At 47.7% G+C, this 22,500-nt stretch overlaps 2 protein-coding genes across 8 annotated transcripts in view; one reads left to right on the forward strand and one right to left on the reverse strand.

The window, feature by feature from the left end:
• Positions 1-1,103: 1,103 nt before the first annotated feature.
• On the forward strand, positions 1,104-7,136 carry tti2 (TELO2 interacting protein 2). The gene is made up of 10 exons (XM_041936934.1): positions 1,104-1,219; positions 1,915-2,404; positions 2,605-2,786; positions 2,921-2,978; positions 3,156-3,284; positions 3,484-3,576; positions 4,022-4,215; positions 4,322-4,465; positions 4,982-5,141; positions 5,506-7,136. The coding sequence occupies exons 2-10, from the start codon at positions 1,916-1,918 to the stop codon at positions 5,590-5,592; spliced, it is 1,536 nt and encodes a 511-aa protein (XP_041792868.1). The 5' UTR covers positions 1,104-1,219; position 1,915; the 3' UTR covers positions 5,593-7,136.
• Positions 5,717-22,500, reverse strand: part of cntrl (centriolin) — a 22,323-nt gene continuing 5,539 nt past the window's right edge. For 3 of the 7 annotated variants that reach the window (XM_041936927.1, XM_041936931.1, XM_041936932.1), the window contains 26 exons: positions 22,421-22,500; positions 22,183-22,338; positions 21,577-21,672; positions 20,620-20,810; positions 19,261-19,561; positions 19,024-19,095; positions 18,035-18,214; positions 16,412-16,562; positions 16,111-16,328; positions 15,762-15,871; positions 15,508-15,637; positions 15,284-15,372; positions 15,054-15,194; positions 14,869-14,932; positions 11,715-11,825; positions 11,328-11,445; positions 10,145-10,509; positions 9,563-9,657; positions 9,309-9,424; positions 8,985-9,058; positions 8,820-8,900; positions 7,808-7,907; positions 7,536-7,696; positions 7,376-7,447; positions 7,132-7,194; positions 5,717-6,428 (listed from right to left, as the gene is read on the reverse strand). The exon at positions 22,421-22,500 is cut by the window's right edge and continues 43 nt beyond it. In XM_041936927.1, coding sequence (XP_041792861.1) covers positions 6,303-6,428; positions 7,132-7,194; positions 7,376-7,447; positions 7,536-7,696; positions 7,808-7,907; positions 8,820-8,900; positions 8,985-9,058; positions 9,309-9,424; positions 9,563-9,657; positions 10,145-10,509; positions 11,328-11,445; positions 11,715-11,825; positions 14,869-14,932; positions 15,054-15,194; positions 15,284-15,372; positions 15,508-15,637; positions 15,762-15,871; positions 16,111-16,328; positions 16,412-16,562; positions 18,035-18,214; positions 19,024-19,095; positions 19,261-19,561; positions 20,620-20,810; positions 21,577-21,672; positions 22,183-22,338; positions 22,421-22,500 — 3,461 coding nt within the window. In that variant the 3' untranslated portion in view covers positions 5,717-6,302. Of the gene's footprint in view, positions 6,429-7,131; positions 7,195-7,375; positions 7,448-7,535; positions 7,697-7,807; positions 7,908-8,819; positions 8,901-8,984; positions 9,059-9,308; positions 9,425-9,562; positions 9,658-10,144; positions 10,510-11,327; positions 11,446-11,714; positions 11,826-14,868; positions 14,933-15,053; positions 15,195-15,283; positions 15,373-15,507; positions 15,638-15,761; positions 15,872-16,110; positions 16,329-16,411; positions 16,563-18,034; positions 18,215-19,023; positions 19,096-19,260; positions 19,562-20,619; positions 20,811-21,576; positions 21,673-22,182; positions 22,339-22,420 lie in introns of those variants that run through there. The other 4 variants (XM_041936929.1, XM_041936928.1, XM_041936930.1 and 1 more) reach the window with 4 other exon arrangements.

The raw sequence follows: 22,500 nt of genomic DNA on the forward strand, positions 1-22,500 counted from the left end.
AATGACCTGATCAGATACTTGTTGTTTCAGCAGTGTGTGTGTGTGTGTGTGTGTGTGTGTGTGTGTTGTTAACTGTTAATTATATCCTCTGACAGCAGATCACAGCAGCTTCAGCCCACACACACAAACAGCTTCAAAACATTTCCTCCTGCTTTGAAATATGAATACACACAGCTAATCTGTTTGTGTGTGTGTGTGTGTGTGTGTGTGTGTGCGTGTGTGTGTGTGTGTGTGTGTAGTCATCAAAGGTGTTTAACCCTTTGTGTTGCACCTCTGATGTGGTCATGTCTGTGTAAACAGGTCGGAAACTGTTGATTTATGGAAGACACGAGAGGGAAAAACCATTTTTGAAATGTGATTATTGGTTTTTAATCTGCCACTAATCTCACCGCTACAGTCTGTCTGATGTTTGTTGGTCACATTTACTGTCTTTGATTTCGCTCTGACTCTCTGATGTGTTGGATGTGTGTGAACAGGTGATTTGTGGGTCCTGATCTGTACGCAGGCCTCTGTGGTGTAACCTCGTTAAGCTTTTTATCATTAGTGACACTTTTGATTCCACGTTGTTCATTTCTACGTTTCTAAGATGTCTTCCAGTTTGTTGTTTTCTCTCAGACTCTGACACACGTTCAGCCTCGTCTCTCTGCTCTGCTTTTGTTTTGTCGACATGGATTCCTGCTCCACGTTTTCTTCTTACTACTCTTTTATTTGATTTCTGGATATTTATTTGATTTTTCACATTGTTGTATTCTGACTTTCAAACTTTACCTTTTCTCATGTTCTTAAATGGATTTAAGCTCACCTCAGTAATTAGTACTTTTACATCTAAGTATATTTTGATGCAAATACTTTTGTACTTTTACGTAAGTAACATTTTTAATGGAAAGTTTTTACTTGTACTGTTTCTACATTGTGATATTACTATTTCAATGATGTACTGAGTACTTCGTCACCCGCTGAACGTCTGCACGTATTTATGTATTAATTTATTTAGAAATATGTGAATTTATCTTCGCACCTTCAGCAACGTTCAATCTCAACCGTTCGTGCTCGGAACCTTCGCGCGGAGCTTGTATCCGGTCGGAGGTATTTTCCGTCGGCCCCGCGCAGGAAAACTTCCGGAGGTTTCTGTCTGCCGCGAGTCTGAGAAATGATGTTTGAAATGAAATCTAATCGTTTCTTCACATCGATGGAAAATCTACCACGCGGCTGATTTGAGGTCAGTTTTCTGCAGATTTTGTGAACAAACTGACGCTGAAACGATGAAGAGAAACAGAAAGATGACATTTAAACAGTCTGTTAGACACTTTGTTCCGTTAATGTTCCGGTAGAAAGTTTACATCCTGCACTTTAAACTGCAGATGATGATGATGATGATGAGGAAGAGGAGTGTTATTGATTAATCTGCTGATTGTTGTCTCCATTCATCGATTCCTTGTTTTCTTGGTTGTGGACAGTTTCCATGAATTGAATGTGTAGTTTTGTCCGAACAGATTTAGTTTAAACCTGCTGATTCATTCTTCTCAGTAACTTTTACTGGGAAATAAAACGATCGATTATTGAAATATTTAATGACTTGGAGTTAATGATCTGTGAAGAAACGACCGATAAAAATCGATATAATAGTAAAAACATCCGGATTATTTTGTGAATTCGATGTATTTTAAAATCAACGTTTAGTTTCTCTGTCTCTTATTGAAATATCAGATTTTATTCTGAATTCTGATGAAGATTTAATCTTTTTTTTTTAAAGGAAACTCAGACTGATGTGATGTAAAGTTTGAACAGAAATTGATCCTTGATCAGTAACTGATAATATTTCTTTGTCTGTGTGATCACTCTGTCCCTCCTGTTTCATCTCCTACTTTTCCATCTTTTATTCTACCTTTATCTTCCTTTCCTCTTCCACTACAGTATGGAGCTTTCAGCTTTACTTCATGACCTTCATCTCCACCCCTCTTCCTCTGCAGAGAAGCCCCTCCCCTCTCCATTTCTTCCTCCAATCACAGAGCTCCTGTCTCGGTTGCAGGAGAAACTGATTGGTGCATCCTCAGACTCTGAAACGAGCTCTCTGATTGGTCGTGTGGAGTATCTCTTTCAAACCGCAGATCCCCATTGGCTGTTCTCTCCACACTCCACCAATCATGAATATGGGTGGGCGGAGCTTCAGGCGGCATACAGGTCTCTGGTCAGCGCTCTGATTGGCTGTGCAGCTCTGCCGCTCTGTGAGGACGACTGCAGCTCTCTGCCCGCCGCAGCCTATCAGAGCGTCCCAACCCGAGCTGTACCAGTATGCTCCGCCCTCACAGTGCTGCTGGGAACTCTGGGAAAAGGCGGCGGTCAGACTGGTCTGCTGCTGACTGTAGCCCCATCGGTCTGTGTGTTCGCTGTCACTCATTTCCAGGTGAGAGTTAAGTTTCAGAACATTAAATGTTTTATTGTTATCACTGTTTTATTTGAATTGAATGTTATTCCTCCTGAAACTCAACAGCTGATGTTTCAGATGTTAACGTGAGGACAAAGACCTTCAGATGGACAGAAACATGGAAATTAACAGACTGTCAAACCAGAGGAGACACAGAAATAATACGTGTGTGTGTTCAGGATCAGGTGTGGACCAGCTCCTCCTCCAGAGCGGCGGCTCAGAGCCTGCAGGAGGCGCTGCTAAGGGCAGGGGGCTGGAGAGACTCCCCCCACCTGCTGATCGGGGACATGAGTCAGGAGGACGAGGAGAACAGAGGAATTGTGGGAGGAATCCTGGACATCCTGCAGCCTCAGCTGACCAAGTGAGAATCAGTTTCTGAATGTCAGAAGAGTGTGTGTGTGTGTGTGTGTGAGAGTGTGCTCATGTTTTTGTGTGTGTTGTGTGCGTGTGTGCACACACTCATGTTTGTGTGTGTGTGTTGTGTGTGTGTTACAGGGACTCGTGGCAGCGGTGTGAAGCAGTGAAGTTGGTGTTTGCGTGGACTCTCCTGCAGGTCAGTGTTATCATGTCTTTTCAAACACATATTAAAGTTTTATTTTTATTTTATTTTAATGAAAGTTCCAGAAGAAGCCTGTGTGTGTGCGTGTGCTCATGTGTGTGTGTGTGTGTGTGTGTGTGTGTGTGTGTGTGTGTGTGTGTGTGTGTGTGTGTGTGTGTGTGTTCTGTGCAGGTTACTCGCCCCTCTCTCTCCCCTCACCTGCTCCGCCTCCTCCCCCCCTCCCTTCTCCTTAGTGACCACTACAGACCAGAGAACTGCATGCTGGGAGTTCGCTGTCTGCACCACATCGTGCTGAACACGGTGAGAGCACACACACACACACACACACACACACACACACACACACACACAAACATCTATAAGTTTAACATATGTGTGTATCATGTTGATTATAGAGTGACAGCCTGTGGACAGAACTGACATCCACAACATTAATAACACAGCGCCATGTGGTGATGATGATGATGATGATGATGATGATGATTGTGTGTGCGTGCAGCCTGCTGCAGATCTACGTCAGTTCAACAGAGCTGAAGTTCTCTACCAGGCGTTGTTCAAACACCTGTACACCACAGAGGCTGCTGTCATCCAGGTAACACACACACACACACACACACACACACACACACACACAGATCGGTTGATCGTCCAGTGGACGTTGATCTTTGTAGATGTTGAACCTGGACTCTGCAGACCAGTTCTCAAGTTCTTCCACAGCAAACTGGGGAAATAATTTCTTTATGGAGCTGTTTGTGTCACGTTGAATCAGGAGAGGTTACCTGAGCAGGCAGCTGGATTCACGAGATCACGTGAGATCACGTGAGATCATGTGAGATCACGTGATGTGAGAATCATTCTTGCCAGGTTTCAGGTGATTAGCCTGTGGTTTGGACCAATCAGCATCATGTGAGGAGCCGCTGGCAGCTCCAGGTGTGGTTCAGTTGTCTGGTTCAGTTGGTTGAGAGGTTAGCGTCGCTGCTGTAGCAGCTGGAAGAAGAACGTCTGTCTGACACCAGCTTCTGTCTGTGTGTCCTCAGTCCGTCCTGTCCTGTCTGTTGGACTTGTTGGCGGTTTTAGAGAAGCCCCCCTCCTCGCTCGCCCCCTCCTCCTCCCGCAGGAAGCCCTGTCGCCATGACGACGTGCTGCGTCTGGTCCTGACGCACATGGAGGCGGAGCACAAGGTGGCGCTGCGACATGTCTACGCCTCCGCTCTGCCTCCGTTTGTAGACAGGTAGGAGCGTTTGATATCCACTCCCGGTTCAGGTTGTACGTCCAGCAGCGGACGGGTGGAGTTTGATGTGTTGCAGTAGGGTTTAAGGGTTTGTGTGTGGTGTCAGGATGGGCGTGGCCGTGTGCAGACACCTGCGGCAGGTGGAGCGGGTGGTGCTGGGATACCTGGAGGTCAGAGATCCACCTGAAGAGACGAGTCGACTGAAGATCCTGGAGGTGCTGCAGAAAACCACCAGAGCAGCCTGGCCCCGGTCAGAACACACACACACCAACACCCACATGCACACACACACACACTCTCTGCCTGTCTCTCTCTCATCTTGTCTGTCTCTCATCTGTCTCTCTCTGCCTGTCTGTCTCTCTCTGCCTCATCTTGTCTGTCTCTCTCTGCCTGTCTGTCTGTCTCTCTCTGCCTGTCTGTCTGTCTCTCTCTGTCTCATCCTGTCTGTCTCTCTCTGCCTGTCTGTCTCTCATCTTGTCTGTCTCTGTCTGTCTGTTTCTCTCTGCCTCATCCTGTCTGTCTCTCTCTGCCTGTCTGTCTCTCATCTTGTCTGTCTCTCTCTGCCTGTCTCTCTCTGCCTCATCCTGTCTGTCTCTCTCTCTCTCATCCTGTCTGTCTCTCTCTGCCTGTCTGTCTCTCATCTTGTCTGTCTCTCTCTGCCTGTCTGTCTCTCTCTCATCCTGTCTGTCTCTCTCTGCCTGTCTTGTCTCTCATCTTGTCTGTCTCTCTCTGCCTGTCTGTCTCTCTCTGCCTGTCTGTCTCTCAGGATGGCCTGTCGTGTTGACGTGTTGCTGCGTTGCTTGTTGAAGTTGCTGCTCGATGTTTCTTCTGACTCTCTCCTCGGTGACTCGCTCAGACAGAAGCTGATGAATCAAACGGCTCTCTGCATCAAACTGCTGGACGGCTGCTCACACGGAAAACTGCAGGTGTGTTTACCTGCTGACGGTCTCACCTGGACTGTGGGCTGAGGTGCAGTGTTAAGTGTAAATGTAAACCTCACAGGTGAGTCATTCCTTATCAACATGCAGGACGTCAGAAGTTCAGCTACTGTTACTTCAAAGAGTGACTCTGTGCTGCATTCAGGTGACGTGGGGAATGTGAGTCTTGTTTGTAAGTGTTGACTGCTGCCAACAGGGAGACATTATGACCCGACGACTGTCAGGTGCTTCATCAAAGAACTGAGAGATTCAGTTCTGACCGAACATGAGGCTGTTTTAACAAAGTGTGTCGCTTTCTATTAACTGTCTGTCTGTCTGTGTCTCTGTGTCTGTCTGTCTGTCTGTCTGTCAGCCTCTCCTCCAGCAGGTCGACAGCAGCTGTTGCAGCTCTGAGGTGCTCGGTTGCCTGGCGTCAGTAACTATGAGGACAGAGAGGTGATGTGCAGCTACCTGGAACACCTGGAAGTCAGACTGTCACACACACAACATGAGTGCACACAGAGCGAGGAGGAGGAGGAGGAGGAGGAGGAGTGGTGAAGAGAAACAAGGCTTCATCGCTGAGACGAGTTTCAACACCGGAAGTTTAATTCAAAGATAAAAGTGACGTGTTTTATAGAGGCGTCGTGTTGTGTTCACAGACCTCAGACATTTTTGGCTTCTCATCACAAACGCTGATGTTGCATTCAAGTCATGTGGGAGTTACTGCAATCAGGGGTTCAACAAGGCTGTCTCTTTCAAACAGAATATTCGTGTTAGCAGAGAAAAGGCTTCAGGGACGAGGTTCAGTCCTGTCGGACTGATCAATGCTTTACTGCGATCAGATGATTCTCGTGAAGTGATATCTGCATTTTGATTGGCTGTTGCATAATTCAAATGCATAGAGTTGAGATTTAAAGTTCATTCTAACCTCAAACAGCAGCTGTAAAAACAAACGTTCTGGTTCTGAAACTTCTGATCCTCCCACACTGTTTTCATCAGCACGTGGTCCTTTAAAGGTTTCAGCCATGAGTTAACCTGCGACTGTAAACGCAGCACGGATTAAAAATCCTCTGATCTCTGATAACCAGGCGAGTCCATGTCCTGATCGAAAGCTCCAGAACATCTACCAAAAGGACTTCATGTGTCTGATGCTGAATGTTTGAACTGCTGTCAGCGTGGGAGCAGCGAGTCCAGCTGGTCCAGTCTGTGTCTCAGTTCCTGTAGACTCTCTTCAGTCTCCAGTCGTCTCACCTTCAGCGCCTCCTGCTGGTCCCACAAACTGCAGCGCAGACGAGCCTGGACGCAGAACAACACACACTCGGTTCAGTATCACACACCAGCTGACGCTGTCCTCTCCAGAGACACACATTTCAGATGGACACCAGTTTCATGTCTGTGTGCCCAATGAAGACGTAGTTCAGGATGTGTTTAGCCTAGCTTAGCACAAAGAGTGGAAGCAGAGGGATCCTGTTAGCCTAGCTCCATCAGAAGAGAAAAAAATCCACCTTCCAGTGGCTCCAGGTCTGCGTGAGCTCTACAGGTGTACACAGTGTGGTTTTAGCAGCACTTTAGCATTGAAGCTATGTGTTGACCATGAAGCTGTGGGAGCAGTGACTAACTTCACCTGGACGGAGCTAGGCTAACAGTTTCCCTCTGCTTCCAGTCTTTGTGCTAAGCTAGGCTAAACACGTCCTGGATCTATGTCAGTGAACTGAAACATGTGACTGCGAGGCAGACAGACAGCCGAAAAATCAAAGTTCAGTAGAAGAGTGAATGAAAGTGACTGAAGACAGACTGGATCAGCTGGATCTCATCAGGTCAAACATCTGGATCATCTGTTTTAAATTAATCACCATGAACTGTTCCAGTTATTTGTCTGATAACAGAATCAATCGATCGATCACTCTGGTTTCAGTGTCTCACTCCTGATTTGCTGCTGAATCTCTGGTTCATTAACATTCATTCATGTTTCTTATCAAAGTGAATAAACGTTGTTTACCTTCAGTCGATCCTCTCGTTGTCTCAGTTTTTCTCTCTTTAGCTCGACCTTCCACCTGTCCTCCTGCACACACACACACTTCTCTAAATGAATAAATAAAGTGACTCAGTCCTCTTCTCGTGTGTGTGATCAGTGTTTTACTGGACGTCAGAACCAGCAGCTTCATCCACACACACACACTCATTTAATTGATCATCTGATGTATTTATATCATGTTTCATCCTCCATTAATGGATCAACAGACCTCAGTACTGCAGGCTGATCTCAGACCAGCTGTAGACAGGTAGAAAGACTCCTCCTCCTCCTCCCTGCTGTCCTACACACACACACACATTACAGATGAAGAAACTGCTGATATTAAAGCTAAAATTAAAAACCTGAATTCATCGTTTGTGATGCTTCACCTCCTCTTCCTCCTTGTGTCCTTCATCCTCTTCACATTTGTTTTGTAGGCCCTCCTCTTTCAGCTGTAGGCCCTCCCCCTGTTGTCTTAGCCCCTCCTCCTGCCGTCTTAGCCCCTCCTCCTTACAGAACAGCTGTTTCTCTCTCTCCCACAGCTCCTCCTCTGAGAACGAGTCACAGAAACTTGTTTGTTTTCACGTTTCCTTTAAAGCTTCATACGAGCGGAAAGCATCAACAATGAATGAATGAATGAATGAGTTCAGTGTGGACTGACTGAACTGGTTGAGCTGCAGCTCCTGTTCAGTCAGATGGCGCCACCTGTCGTCCAACTGATGCACTGCAGGTTTAACATCCTCCAATCCAACACACACCCCCTGAGACAGACAGACAGACAGACAGGCAGAGACAGACAGACAGAGACAGACAGAGAGACAGACAGCAGCAGTGAGTACTGGTTTGAGCTGAAACGATTCATCAATCCTCTCAGAAACAGATTTGATAATTGATCGACCGGTTACGTCATAAACAGCAGCAGATCTCTGTCTAATGATCAGAACAAATATCTTCTGTGTTATGAGCTCAGGTGAACAGAGGTGAGACGGACGCAGGTACCAGCAACAATCTGCTGTCTCAAAACCTGTCTTTGTGAACGAGACAGCACCTGATCCAGGTCTGTGTGATGACCGGGATCACTTTGAACGGACACCGTCAGTAGTTACAGTGTGAAGCTGTTACAGTCCAGTAGATGGCGATCATGAAACACAAGAAGAAGAAGGCAGCAGCCGTCGACCAGGTTTCAACACATTCGACCCAGAGAAGTGACGGACTGACGGACGTCCGGCTAACAGACGTTAAGCAGCTGCTTTGGTGTTCAGCTCCTACAGACAAACATCAAACTGAAGAAAAGACTTTTTAGCTTGAAGCTAACGATGAGCGCCACGAAATGTGGTGAAAGATCTGGTTCACATCCAGCAGACGGACAGGTGAAAGATTCAGCGTGAAAACACGTCCACCTGTCAAAGACGAGCACAGAGACAGGTGACCCGCAGTCAGCTGCTGACCTGTGGACAGTTAATCTAAGACTGAGCCAGGGACTGAGAGGAGCATCTTCATCATCTACCAGGCAGGAAGATGAAGAGGAGGACAGTGAGGGAGACCCCGAGGAGACCACACTGCGCATGAGCTGAGCACCAAACACCATCTCCTGCACTCACCTGAGTACCTGACTAAAAAGGTGTGTGCCCCCCCCGACTATCCAGCAGGCTCACTGATGTTTCTGTTTCTACCTGTTTCTGTTGGATCTGTGAGTCCAGCTGCTTCAGTCGTTCTGCTCTCTGCTGCTGCAGCTGGCTGGAAACACTCAGCTCCTGCAGGACACACACACACACTCATCAGTCAAGATACTTCACACGCTCCACACTGTGTGTGTGTGTGTGTGTGTGTGTTTTCACCTGTTCCAGAGTCTGCAGCTGTTTCCTCCTCTCCTCCACCTGTTCACTGAGCAGAGACAACAGCTCAGAGTTCTCTGAAACACAAACATGTGTGTTTAATATCTGCTGATTCTGAATCTGATGCAGCAACACGTTTCAAACACGCTGTGACAGGAGCAGCTAAAGACTGGGAAAGATGTGGAACGCTCCAAACACACCTGTGTGGAACAGTCCACAGGTAAACAGGGTGACAGGTAACAGGTGATAGGATCATGTGTTCCTGTCATCATTTATTCTTCGTACGCTCTCGTCTGTCTGTGATAATCTAAAGTGTCGGCGTCTCACCGTTCAGCTGCTCCTGAACGCCGTCTGTATCTCTGACCACTTCCTGTTTGAGAAGCTGGGCGTGGCTGTGCTCCTGCCTCTGTTTAGCAAGCTCCACCTGCACCGCTGACAGACACCTGGCACACAAACAGACCGCAGCGTCGAGGTTTTCATGATTCTTTCTGTTCCTGGTTTCCTGAAGCTGCACATTCGGACTTTCTGTTTTTTAACGTTCGCACCTCAGTGAAGTGTCTCAGATCAGTTTGTGCACACACCTGTCAGCGTGCCTCCGTCTGGCCTCCAGCTGTTTGCACTGCTCCTGGATGCTGCTCCTCTCCTCCCTCCTCCTGCTCAGCTCCTCCTGCTGCCGCTGCACAGAGAACACATCAGCACATATCAACAGCTGTCAGTCACGCTGAGTCATCGTGTGGGCTCGTGTGATTGGACGAACACTGTGATATGTTCAATAATAATAAAACAGTAAATGGTATTATACTGATTCAAGGTTTTCAAGGTTCAAGCCCTTTTTGGTTGAACAGAAGGAAGCAGCCCCACCAACCAAAAGTAAAGCTGCATCCTCTGAGTGGAAGTCAGGAATAAAAACCTCGTCCATCATTAGCTGATGACTCACAGTCAGGCTGTGAGAACAGACGGTCGTGTTATTGATTATTGGTTGTGTTATTAATGGACAGGCTGGAATCTGACTTGAATTCATTGAACACTGTCTTCATTTTCCCTAAAATTATAACCACATGACACAGCTGAGACCACAGAGACCAATCAGAAGGCTTAAACTGATGAGTGATAAAAGAAAATCCAGCTGGACAAATACGAATAAAAACACTACATCCACCAACCTGCAGTTCTGTCTGCTGCTGCTTTGTCTCTCTCAGACGAATCTCTGCCTCCTTCCTGCGGGACTCAACTTCCTGTTGCAGCTCAACCAACTCGTCCCTCCTCTTGTCCACTTCCTCCTGCTTCTGTTCCAGCTCAGTGTTCCTCTTGTCCAACTCGTCCTTCGTCCTGTCCAGGTCGTCCTTCGTCCTGTCCAGTTCATCCTTCATCCTGTCCACCTCGTCCTTCGTCCTGTCCACCTCGTCCTGTATTCCGTCCAGCTGATTCTGTTTCCTATGGAGCTGCTGGAGACTCTGGGATCGCTTGGTTTTCACTTCCTCCAATGCCTGCTGCTCTACAAGTAACTCCTGGAGGACCTGTTTGAGCTCTACACACACACACACACACACACACGCACACACACACACACACACACACACACACACAGAGCTGTTGTCTATGATGTCCTGTCAATACTCTCATTAATCAAACATGTTAACACGTGTCTGTTGTTGACTTAATTCTTCTTTGAGGGAAATTAATAATTGCATAATAATTACCTGATATGTCTGTGTGTGTGTGTGTGTGTGTGTGTGTGTGTGTGTGTGTGTGCGTGTGTTACCTGCTCGGTGTGTGTGTGTGTGTGTTACCTGCTCGGTGTGTGTGTGTGTGTGTGTGTGTGTGTTACCTGCTCGGTGTGTGTGTGTGTGTGTGTGTGTGTGTGTGTGTTACCTGCTCGGTGTGTGTGTGTGTGTGTGTGTGTTACCTGCTCGGTGTGTGTGTGTGTGTGTGTGTGCTACCTGCTCGGTGTGTGTGTGTGTGTGTGTGTGTTACCTGCTCGGTGTGTGTGTGTGTGTGTGTGTTACCTGCTCGGTGTGTGTGTGTGTGTGTGTGTGTGTGTGTGTGTGTGTTACCTGCTCTGTGTGTGTGTGTGTGTGTGTGTGTGTGTTACCTTCTCGGTGTGTGTGTGTGTGTTACCTGCTCGGTGTGTGTGTGTGTGTGTGTGTGTGTGTGTGTGTTTCCTGCTCGGTGTGTGTGTGTGTGTGTGTGTTACCTGCTCGGTGTGTGTGTGTATGTGTGCGTGTGTGTGTGTGCTACCTGCTCGGTGTGTGTGTGTGTGTGTGTGTGTGTGTGTTACCTGCTCGGTGTGTGTGTGTGTGTGTGTGTTACCTGCTCGGTGTGTGTGTGTGTGTGTGTGTGTGTTACCTGCTCGGTGTGTGTGCAGGTCAGCCTGCACTGTGATGAGTCTCTGTTGGTCTCGTCTCTCAGCACAGACTGTGGACCTCCTCTCACTCCACAGCGCCTCCTGCTGGTCCAGCAGCTCCTACATACAAACCAAGTGAGGAGGTTAGAACTTCACCATCAACCTGAGCAGGTGTTACAGACACAACACCTGGAAACTCACTGATCACTGGTTACAAGTAAAGTACTTCCTAAGAAGTAACTGTTGTGTTCTTCCTGCACGCTGGATTTAGTTTCACTTTCTAGGCAGAACCTAAACTCAGTTCTAGGACCAGAGTCCGGACAGAGGCAGACCCTGAGGAGCTGTGTCCTTCTTCTCCTCTTTTCTCCCTGCTGCTCCTCTCTGCTCACCTTCACTCTGTCCTGCAGTCGTTGCTCCTCCCGTCTGACCTCCTCCACTCTGTTCACAGCTGTTTGATGCTCCGTCCTCCTCTGAAGCAGCCTCTGCTCCTGCTGCTCCACCTGCAGGAGGACCAGAGTGATTCTGATGAAGGCTAAACTCAAGCCTCTTCTTCTTTGTTTACAGTATTTCCACGTCAGTGAACTCTTAAAAGAAGCCGTGTGCTATAATAATGACACAGGTTAGTGGAGAGTGTGAGCAGCAAACAAATAAACAGTCAGTAAACAGTTATTTATTTGAACTGTGTCTCTGCAGGAGCTGCAGGGTGCGATCATCTACTGCATCTCATATTAACACATGTTCAGCTGATGGAATGTTTGGAAAACACGTTTCTATTAGCAATTAACGAGCTTTAATTAGAGGCTACCAACACCAACACACACCAACACACACCAACACACCAACACACACCAACACACACCAACACACTAACACACACCAACACACACCAACACACTAACACACACCAACACACACCAACACACACCAACACACTAACACACACCAACACACACCAACACACTAACACACACCAACACACCAACACACACCAATACACACCAACACACTAACACACTAACACACACCAACACACCAACACACACCAACACACACCAACACACTAACACACACCAACACACCAACACACACCAACACACACCAACACACCAACAACACACCAACACACACCAACACACACCAACACACCAACAACACACCAACACACACCAACACACACCAACACACACCAACACAGACCAACACATCAACACACACCAACACACACCAACACACACCAACACAGACCAACAACACACCAACACACTCCAACACACACCAACAACACACCAACACACACACACCAACACACCAACACACACCAACACACACCAACAAAACCCAACACACTCCAACAACACACACACCAACACACCAACACACACCAACACACACCAACACACACCAACACACCAACACACACCAACACACACCAACAACACACCAACACACACACACCAACACACACCAACACACCAACACACACCAACACACACCAACAACACACCAACACACACACACCAACACACCAACACACACCAACACAACCAAACACACTCCAACACACACCAACACACCAACACACCAACACACACCAACACACACCAACACACCAACACACACCAACACAACCAAACACACACCAACACACACCAACAAAGCCCAACACACACCAACACACACCAACACACACCAACACACACCAACACAACCAAACACACACCAACACACCAACACACACCAACAAAACCCAACACACACCAACACACCAACACACACCAACACAACCAAACACACACCAACAACACACCAACACACACCAACAACACACCAACACACACACACCAACACACCAACACACACCAACACACACCAACACACACCAACACACACCAACACAACCAAACACACACCAACACACACCAACAAAACCCAACACACACCAACACACACCAACACACACCAACAAAACCCAACACACACCAACACACCAACACACACCAACACACACCAACACAACCAAACACACACCAACAACACACCAACACACACCAACAACACACTAACACACCAACACACACCAACACACTCCAACACACACCAACACAACCAAACACACACCAACAACACACCAACACACACCAACACACACCAACACACCAACACACCAACACACACCAACACACACCAACACACACCAACAACACACCAACACACACCAACAACACACCAACACACACCAACACACCAACACACACCAACACACACCAACAACACACCAACACACACCAACAACACACCAACACACACCAACACACACCAACACACCAACACACACCAACACACCAACAACACACCAACAACACACCAACACACCAACACACACCAACACACACCAACAAAACCCAACACACTCCAACAACACACACACCAACACACCAACACACACCAACACACACCAACACACCAACACACTCCAACACACACCAACAACACACCAACACACACACACCAACACACCAACACACACCAACACACACCAACAAAACCCAACACACTCCAACAACACACACACCAACACACCAACACACACCAACACACACCAACACACACCAACACACACCAACACAACCAAACACACACCAACAACACACCAACACACACCAACACACACCAACAAAACCCAACACACACCAACACACCAACACACACCAACACACACCAACACAACCAAACACACACCAACAACACACCAACACACACCAACAACACACACACACCAACACACCAACACACACCAACACACACCAACACACCAACACACACCAACACACACCAACACAACCAAACACACACCAACAAAACCCAACACACACCAACACACACCAACAAAACCCAACACACACCAACACACCAACACACACCAACACAACCAAACACACACCAACAACACACCAACAACACACCAACAACACACCAACACACACCAACAACACACTAACACACACCAACACACACCAACACACCAACACACACCAACACACACCAACACACCAACACACACCAACAACACACCAACACACACCAACAACACACCAACACACACCAACACACCAACACACACCAACACACACCAACAACACACCAACACACACCAACAACACACCAACACACACCAACACACACCAACACACCAACACACACCAACACACACCAACAACACACCAACACACCAACACACACCAACACACACCAACAACACACCAACACACACCAACAACACACCAACAACACACCAACACACACCAACAACACACCAACACACACCAACACACACCAACAACACACCAACACACCAACACACCAACACACACCAACACACACCAACAACACACCAACACACCAACACACCAACACACACCAACACACACCAACAACACACCAACACACACCAACACACACCAACACACCAACACACACCAACACACCAACACACACCAACAACACACCAACACACACCAACACACACCAACATGAGAAGTTTACCTGACTGATGAGTGAGTCCAGATGCTCCTGATTGTCCTGACAGTCTGACAGTACATCAGCCAATCTGCACACACACACACACACACACACACACAGTTACTGTGTGTGACTTGTCCACCCTGTACTGAGGTGAGGCTGATGATGGAAATCACATAAACTAAATTCAGTGTGTGTCAGTTCTGCACCGGTCTCTAGCTGAGTGTATCTTTGCGCTGAGTTGTTGTGACTCATGATCTCTGCTCCTCAGAGCCTCCTCCACCTCCCTCAGAGTCTGCTCCTCCTCCTGTCTCCTCCTCCTCAGCTCCTCCACCTCCTCATGCAGCTCTCTGGAGGTCAGTGAACAAGATGATGACGATGAGGAATCACATGCTGTTGTATGAATCTGGAGGTCAGAGGTCAACCTGTGAGAGTTTACCTGATGTTCTGTGTGGCCTCCAGCAGACAGGTGGCGCTGTCCTGAGCTGTTCGCCGTAACATGTCGGCCTCACGCTGAGCTGAACTGGCCTGGAGGAGAAACACATACCGACAGGATCAGGCCAGTGTTTGAGTGCAGGACACAGTGAGAGTGTGTGTGTGTGTGTGTGTCTGTGTGTGTGTGTGTGTGTGTGTGTGTGTGTGCGTGTCTGTGTGTGTGTGTACCTTGGCTGTGGTGGTGTGTATGCAGCTCTGAGCCTCCAGCAGCAGTCTGTCAGCCTGCCGGAGCTCAGCTTGTCTCTTCAGTAGAGTTTTCTCCACACACTCCACCTCATCACACACCTGCATCACACTCCTGCACACACACACGCACACACGCACACACACACACACACACACAGACAATTAATCAATAAATTTAAATTACATGGAGAGGGTCAAACACTTTGTGTGTGTGTGTGTGTGTGTGTGTGTGTTACCGGTGCCGTCTCAGTGTGTGTCGCAGTTGTTTGGTTTCCAGTCGTAGTTTCTTCTTCTCTTCCTCCAGTCTCTCTGCTTCTTTGTGCACACACACACACCTGTCTACCTGCTGACACACATGTGTGAGGTCATCAGAGCTGCACTGTGGCAGCTGCGTTGTTATCTGTGGGTCTGTCATCATCGATATTGTTATTATTAACATTTTTGGAAGGTCTGCTGTGTTTTTTGTGATATTTGCATCAGTGTGAAGGAGAATTTGTGTTTTTCAGGTATTTCCTGCTCGGCTTCAGGTTTGTATGTGTCTGTGGCTCGTGGTAGAAAAGCCTGGTTAAGGGTGCGGACGCTGACCGTGTCTCTGTGTTCTGGGATGTTGCAGTGCAGTGCGGTGCCTCCTGCTGGAGGACTGTAGACAGCTGCAGGTGAACCGCAGAGCAGCCAGGTAGGTCCAACCAGGGGAGTGTGACTGTCTTCTTGCCCAGCAGAGACAGCTGCAGCTGGGGCAGGAGGAGGAGTCTGTCCTCTGGAACTCCTGCCACCGCCTACTCCACTGTCCCCCCACTCTGCTGCTGCAGGAGACGATTTACAGCTCAGGACACGTCTGCAGTCACATCTGAGCATGTTGAAAAATGTCCCAAAGGTGTGTCTGTACCTGTGTCAGAGTCAGTGTGTGTCGCAGGGATGTAGACCCAGTACCCTCCTCCTGTGGGTGGTCGGTCCTGCTGTTGCCCCCTTTCAGGAGAACTGAGGTACTGCAGCCCCAAACCAGAGTCCTGAGTCCCCTGAGAGCCCAGATTGGGAGCCTGAGAGAGAGACAACCTGGATTATTTGAATCTGACAGAAAAGCTGAAATCTAACATTGAGACTTGGAGACTATCGATGGCAGAACGAGTCAATGCCGTTCAAGTGATGGCTCCCCCCCGGTTCCTCTACCTGTTCTAAAATGTATTACTGGGCTACGAATTCTAGATCACTGATGTGTTGGCAAGTGACAAAAGACAAGACACTAAAGCAAAAAGGAAGATTTTAACTGTGGAAAAACAAAGATGTGCTTTCCTTTAACATTTGGCTATCACCAACCGGCTGCGTCTGGAGAGGATGTGACACGCTGTCTCTCAGCTGTGCAACCTTTGATAAAATGTCGCCTTATTTATTTACGTTATTTAAAGCAGTTGTGTATGTGCATGCATCTCTGCACACAGGGATGTGAATATGTACGTTCTCTCAGTCGTTATGTTAGTTGTCCTGATTTGTATCCTTAAAAAAAACTAAAAACCTATGAATAAAATATGAAAAGGTTTAATCATGCATTCCTATTAGCAGCATTAAACTGTGAGTCCAGAAACATCTGGACTCTGTTCAAACATCAATAAACCAGAATCAATCAACACTCCTGAAGTGTTCCTGAGTCCAGGTATTAGTCTCTTTATCCAATCACTGTTCACAAAGTGTTTCCCAGTCTTTAGCTGCTCCTGTCTCAACGTGTTTGAAACGTGTTGCTGCATCAGATTCAGAATAAGCAGATATTTACAGAAATCAATGAAGCTGATGACATTTAATATGTTGACTTTGTGCTATTTTTAGGTGAGTTTCTGTCAGCAGGTGATCACATCCTGTTTCATTAAAGCTTTACACAGAGTCACAGCTGTTCTGGGATCAGGGTTCTGCATGAAGGACACAAATTCCAGCAACAATAACTTTCTGCATTTTGTTGTTGTGTCTTTCTGCCTTTTGGTAAATTTAGCAACAAACAGAGACTCAGTTAACAGTCCAACAGTGTGTGTGTGTGTGTGTGTATGTGTGTGTGTGTGTACCTGCTCTGTTTATGTATGTGTGCGTGTGTGTGTGCATGTGTGTGTGTGTACCTCCTCAGTGTGTGTGTGTGTGTGTATACCTGCTCTGTTTATGTATGTGTGCATGTGTGTGTGTACCTCCTCAGTGTGTGTGTGTGCGTACCTCAGTGTGTGTGTGTGTGTGTGTGTGTGTACCTCCTCAGTGTGTGTGTGTGTTTGTGTGTGTATTCGTGTGTGTGTGTGTGTGTACCTGCTCTGTTTATGTATGTGTGCGTGTGTGTGTGTGTGCATGTGTGTGTGTACCTCCTCAGTGTGTGTGTGTGTGCGTGCGTGTGTGTGCGTGTACCTCAGTGTGTGTGTGTGTGTACCTCCTTAGTGTGTGTGTGTGTGTTTGTGTGTGTATTCGTGTGTGTGTGTGTGTGTACCTGCTCTGTTTATGTATGTGTGTGTGTGTGTGTGTGTGTGTGTGTGCGTGCGGGTACCTCCTCAGTGTGTGTGTGCAGCAGCTCCACCATGTGGTTCAGGGCTCTCAGCTGTTCGGCGGTTGATTTCAGCTGTTCGGCCGTCAGCTGATCAGAGTCACACATGGACCTGCTGAGTCGCCGTAGTTTCCTGTTCAGGTGGCCGAGGCTCCTCTGCCGACCGTCGCTCTGTGAACGCAGCTGGACCACATGACACCAACAGTCAGTTCCAGCATGCACTGCTGCGGACCACAACCTCACTTTATTATGACTCAATAAATACTTTATTATAATAAAATCACCACAGTTACTGGTTAATGAAGCAGCTTCATACGGAGCCCTGCAGGTGTGATGGGTGAAAAGATCTAATTATTCTGCATTAAATCAACTCAGATCAAACTGTCCAACAACTGTCTGTGTCTCCTCTGCTCAGCGTGCTGACCCACAGGATGAAGGTGAGCGAGGAGGGAACAGGTGATGACAGAGTTCAGTAATAATCAATAAATAAACCAGCCTGTGACTCTCACTGTCATTGTGACTCAGGTCGTGGGGGGTGGGACTTGAACTGGAAGCCTGAGTGAGTTTATGAGCCAAGAAAAGTTTAGTCAGACAAAGAACATGTTGGTCACACAGGAGCAGAGAAAGAAACGTTATTAAAAACTTTATTTTGTAGGAGCACGTTGATGCTTTGAACTCACATCTGCAGTGAAGTCACACAGCACCACCTGCTGGCAGGTTGACTGCCGCTCCTCACAGATTTAGATTTGTTGTTAATCAGAAATGCTGTCAGGAATTTGTTTGTTTGAACGTGAACGTGCGTCTGAACTTCACGCTGACGAGGAGAAGCTGCTACGACACCTGTATACTCAGTTTACCTGTTTGACGACGTCGCTCTCTCTGCTATCACTTAAACACATGTTAGAACGATGTCCGCCGATGTCCCGCTGAGGCAGGTGAGCCTCGACGGGACATCTCCGGCTCGTCTGTGGATCACTTGAATCTGCTCTGACCTGCTGTCGCAGGGCGTCTCTCTCCCGCTGGACGTCCTGAAGCTGCAGACGGCTCCGCTCCAGCTCCGCCTCCTGAGCAATAAAGACAAAAACCGTCATTCTGAGTCCCTCAGGGAGACTGCTGAGCAGCTGCTACACGACTGTTTCTGGACATCAGAATCTGCTTGTTCTGTGTGATTCACAGACTGTCAGGATGAAGAACTGGTCTGGACTCTCATGGACTCAGCTGATACTGACCAGTTTATGTTGGCTGTGTTTGTTCCTGCACTGAGACCTCTGCAGTCTGACTCTCAGTCTCTTCAGCTCCTCCTTCAGCCTCCTTTCTGAGTCCTGGTCACGCTCCACATCGCAGATCAACTGGGATTCCAGCCGGGCTATCTGATCCTGATCCTGGTCTAGCAGGGCCTGCAGCCTGGTTAGCTGTTCCCGGCTGTGGTTATGATCGTGTTGGAGCCGGTCCCTCCTGGTCCTGGTCTGCCGGATTGCCCTGCACAGCTGTTCCACGCTCCTGGACAACATGTCCTCAGGACTGACAGGACTGCAGAGGGACACACATGGACATGGACACACTGTTGTTATGAAGTGAAACGTGTCAGTGTTGAACCCCCGTCAGACCTGCACCCCGTGTTGTTCTTCATGCTGGTCTGATGTCTGAAATCTGGATGAACACCAGAGTCACACCTGGAACATTTGGTGGAATACAGTACGGAATCTGGTTCTGCTCGAGGGTTCTTCCTGTTGAAAGGAAGTTTTCCCCCTGTTGTCATCAAGTCTTTGTTTGGGGGGGAACTGTTGGGTCCTGAGTCTGGTCCTGACCTGCTCTATGAGGAAAGTGTCCTGAGACTACTCTGTTGTCACATGACTCAGAGTAAACGCAGTTTATCGTATCGGAGACGCGGCTGAGCTCAGCTGATGATCACATGTTGGAATCATTCGTCTCCTCTTTAATAGACAGATTATTGAACAGCTTGTCTGCAGATTAAGGTGAATGTGTTACGTATGTTTCTACATAACATCCAGTGCTGAGGGGAGGTGAAGGGGGGCTAAAACACTGCTGACGGTGAGCAGCCGGACTGGGCTGAGAGGGCTGAGGTCAGCATCACTCTCAGTGTGACACGATGAAGTCAACAGTCTGCAGCAGCTAACGTTTGGACAGGAAACAGCAGAGACGTGGTGACACGAACCTCGGTTATGGGGTCACGGTTCAAAAATAAAGCCACTAGTGCGCGGCCACCTCGACAGCTGGGGGGTAACATGATTCACTGGGTGGTTTTCAGTGAGCACAGGATGGAGTCATGGTAAACTACCAGCGGTCAGTTTGTGTCTCTCTCAGCTCAGCTCCCATCTCACTCACTCTGTCTCAGTCCCACACTGATACCAACTGTACACAGTTAACTGTGTACTATAGAGATATTCACAGTATACTGTGAATGTGTATACTGTGTATACAGTCGGTATACAAGAAATCAACATGATTCACCAAAAACTTCAGTACATTAACCTGTTAATGATCACTTCTGAAAGGCATCTTGGGTAATCGGATCTCATGTCAATGAAAACAGGTGAGATTGAGACAGAGTACTGCAGTCCAGGTACCTGTACTTGTCTTGGCCCAGCTCCTCTGCTGTACTCTGAACCACCTCAGGATCCAACAAGGCAGCTGTAATTTGGTCCATCTGAATTCTGGTCTGGTCAAGGTGGGTCCTGGTGTCTCTGTACTGGGCTTTGGTCTGGTCCAGTTGGGTCTGAAGTCTCTGGACTATTTGCTGCAGAGACGATTTGTCATCCTGAAGACAGACAGACCATCGTCAGAACCAGCATCAGAGAGTCTGCACAAAGTCTGCAGAACTTTCATACCTGTCTCTGTTGGAGCTACATAGCACAGCTCTACTTCACTTTGATGAATACTCAATAACACCTGATGGACAAAGACGTGTTTAAATAAAAGTGTCAAGAACGAAGACGAGTGACCGCTCTGGAAGCTCCAGGGTTCAGACGAAGAATAAATCCCTGATGACCAGCAACCACAAGAAGCAACGGATCTACTCCCTCAAAGGATTTATCGTTCCTGACCAGAGCATGTGTGTGTGTAAATGTGTGAGTGAGTGTGTGTGTGAGTGTGTGCTTGTGTGCGTGTGCTTGTGTATGAGTGTGTGTGTTTGTGTGTATGAGTGCGAGTGTGTGTGTGTGTATGAGTGTGTGTGTGTGTGTGTGTGCGTGTGTGTCTATGTGTGCGAGTGTGTGTGTGTGCGTGTGTGTCTATGTGTGTGTGTGTGTGTGTATGAGTGCGTGTGTGTGTGTGTGTGTGTGTGTATGAGTGTGTGTGCGTGTGTGTGCGTGCGTGTGTGTGTGTGTGAGTGTGTGTGCGTGTGTGTGTGCGTGTGTGTGTGAGAGTGTGTGTGTGAGAGTGTGTGTGTGTATGAGTGTGAGTGTGTATGTGTGTATATGTGTGTGTGTGTATGTGCGTGTGTGTGTGTGTGCGTGTGTGTATGAGTGTGTATGTGTGTATATGTGTGTGTATGTGCGTGTGTGCGTGTGTGTGTGTGCACTGACCTGCAGTGTGTCGATGGTTGACTGTAGCTGAGACTCTCTGATCTCTCTGGTCTGTTTCTCTTTGTCTGCAGCTGCCTGCAGAGCCTCACGCTCCAACTACACGAACTCAGCAAATATTGTACTTTTACTTTTTACTCCATTACATCTGTCTGACAGCTTCAGTTACTCTTCAGATTCCTTCCTGTCCAGTGAAAAGCTTGTATCTGCAGATGTTTGTGATAAACTGAAGGATGAAGTTTTCCTTCATGTCTTCTTCAGCTAAATAAACTGTTTAAAAGCCTCTTGGATCAGCTGAAAATGCATCGTCACAGAGCTGAAAACAGGCTGTTTGTCTGAGATACGAGGTTCTCACAGGACAAACACGTGATGATCTTATAGAATATGATACTTAGATACTTTCTCTTCAGTCAGGTTTTGAATGAAGGACTTTAACTTGGAGTATTTTCACAGTGTGGTATTAGTACTTTTACTGCAGTTAAGGATATGAATACTTCTCCCACAACTGGTTAACATGAAGACATCAACATTATTATAAAACTTCCACGATGTCACATCTCTCTGCCGGACCACAACTCTGATTACATCAGTGTTGCCATCAAGTGTTACCTGTCCTAGTGTAACCTGCCGGGTTAACTCCTCCCTCAGCTGCTGGAGCTCTGCCTCCAGCTCCACCTGCTGTCTGCTGCTCTCCACCTGTCTGTCTCTCAGAGCCTGGGCCTCTGTCCGCAGCACAGACAGCTCCTCCTGCTGGGCGGACATGTCCTGAAAACAGAGAGACAGACAGAATATTATTATCCAATGAAATATCCAACTTTACCATTTTCCCTCTGAGACACACACTGACCTGTCTGTGTGTCCTGGTGCTGTCCTCCAGCTGTCTGCAATACCTCTGAGTGTCCTCCAGGAGGAGCTGCAGACTCTGGT

The sequence above is a fragment of the Chelmon rostratus genome, chromosome 5 (genome assembly GCF_017976325.1).
Source record: "Chelmon rostratus isolate fCheRos1 chromosome 5, fCheRos1.pri, whole genome shotgun sequence".
NCBI lineage: Eukaryota > Metazoa > Chordata > Actinopteri > Chaetodontiformes > Chaetodontidae > Chelmon > Chelmon rostratus.

Coding starts and splice junctions, on each gene's coding strand:
- tti2 (XM_041936934.1), top strand. CDS start 1,916: ATGGAGCTTTCAGCTTTACTTCATGACCTTCATCTCCACCCCTCTTCC. Junction 2,405..2,604: donor TCGCTGTCACTCATTTCCAG/GTGAGAGTTAAG, acceptor GTGTGTGTTCAG/GATCAGGTGTGGACCAGCTC. Junction 4,466..4,981: donor ACCAGAGCAGCCTGGCCCCG/GTCAGAACACAC, acceptor TCTGTCTCTCAG/GATGGCCTGTCGTGTTGACG.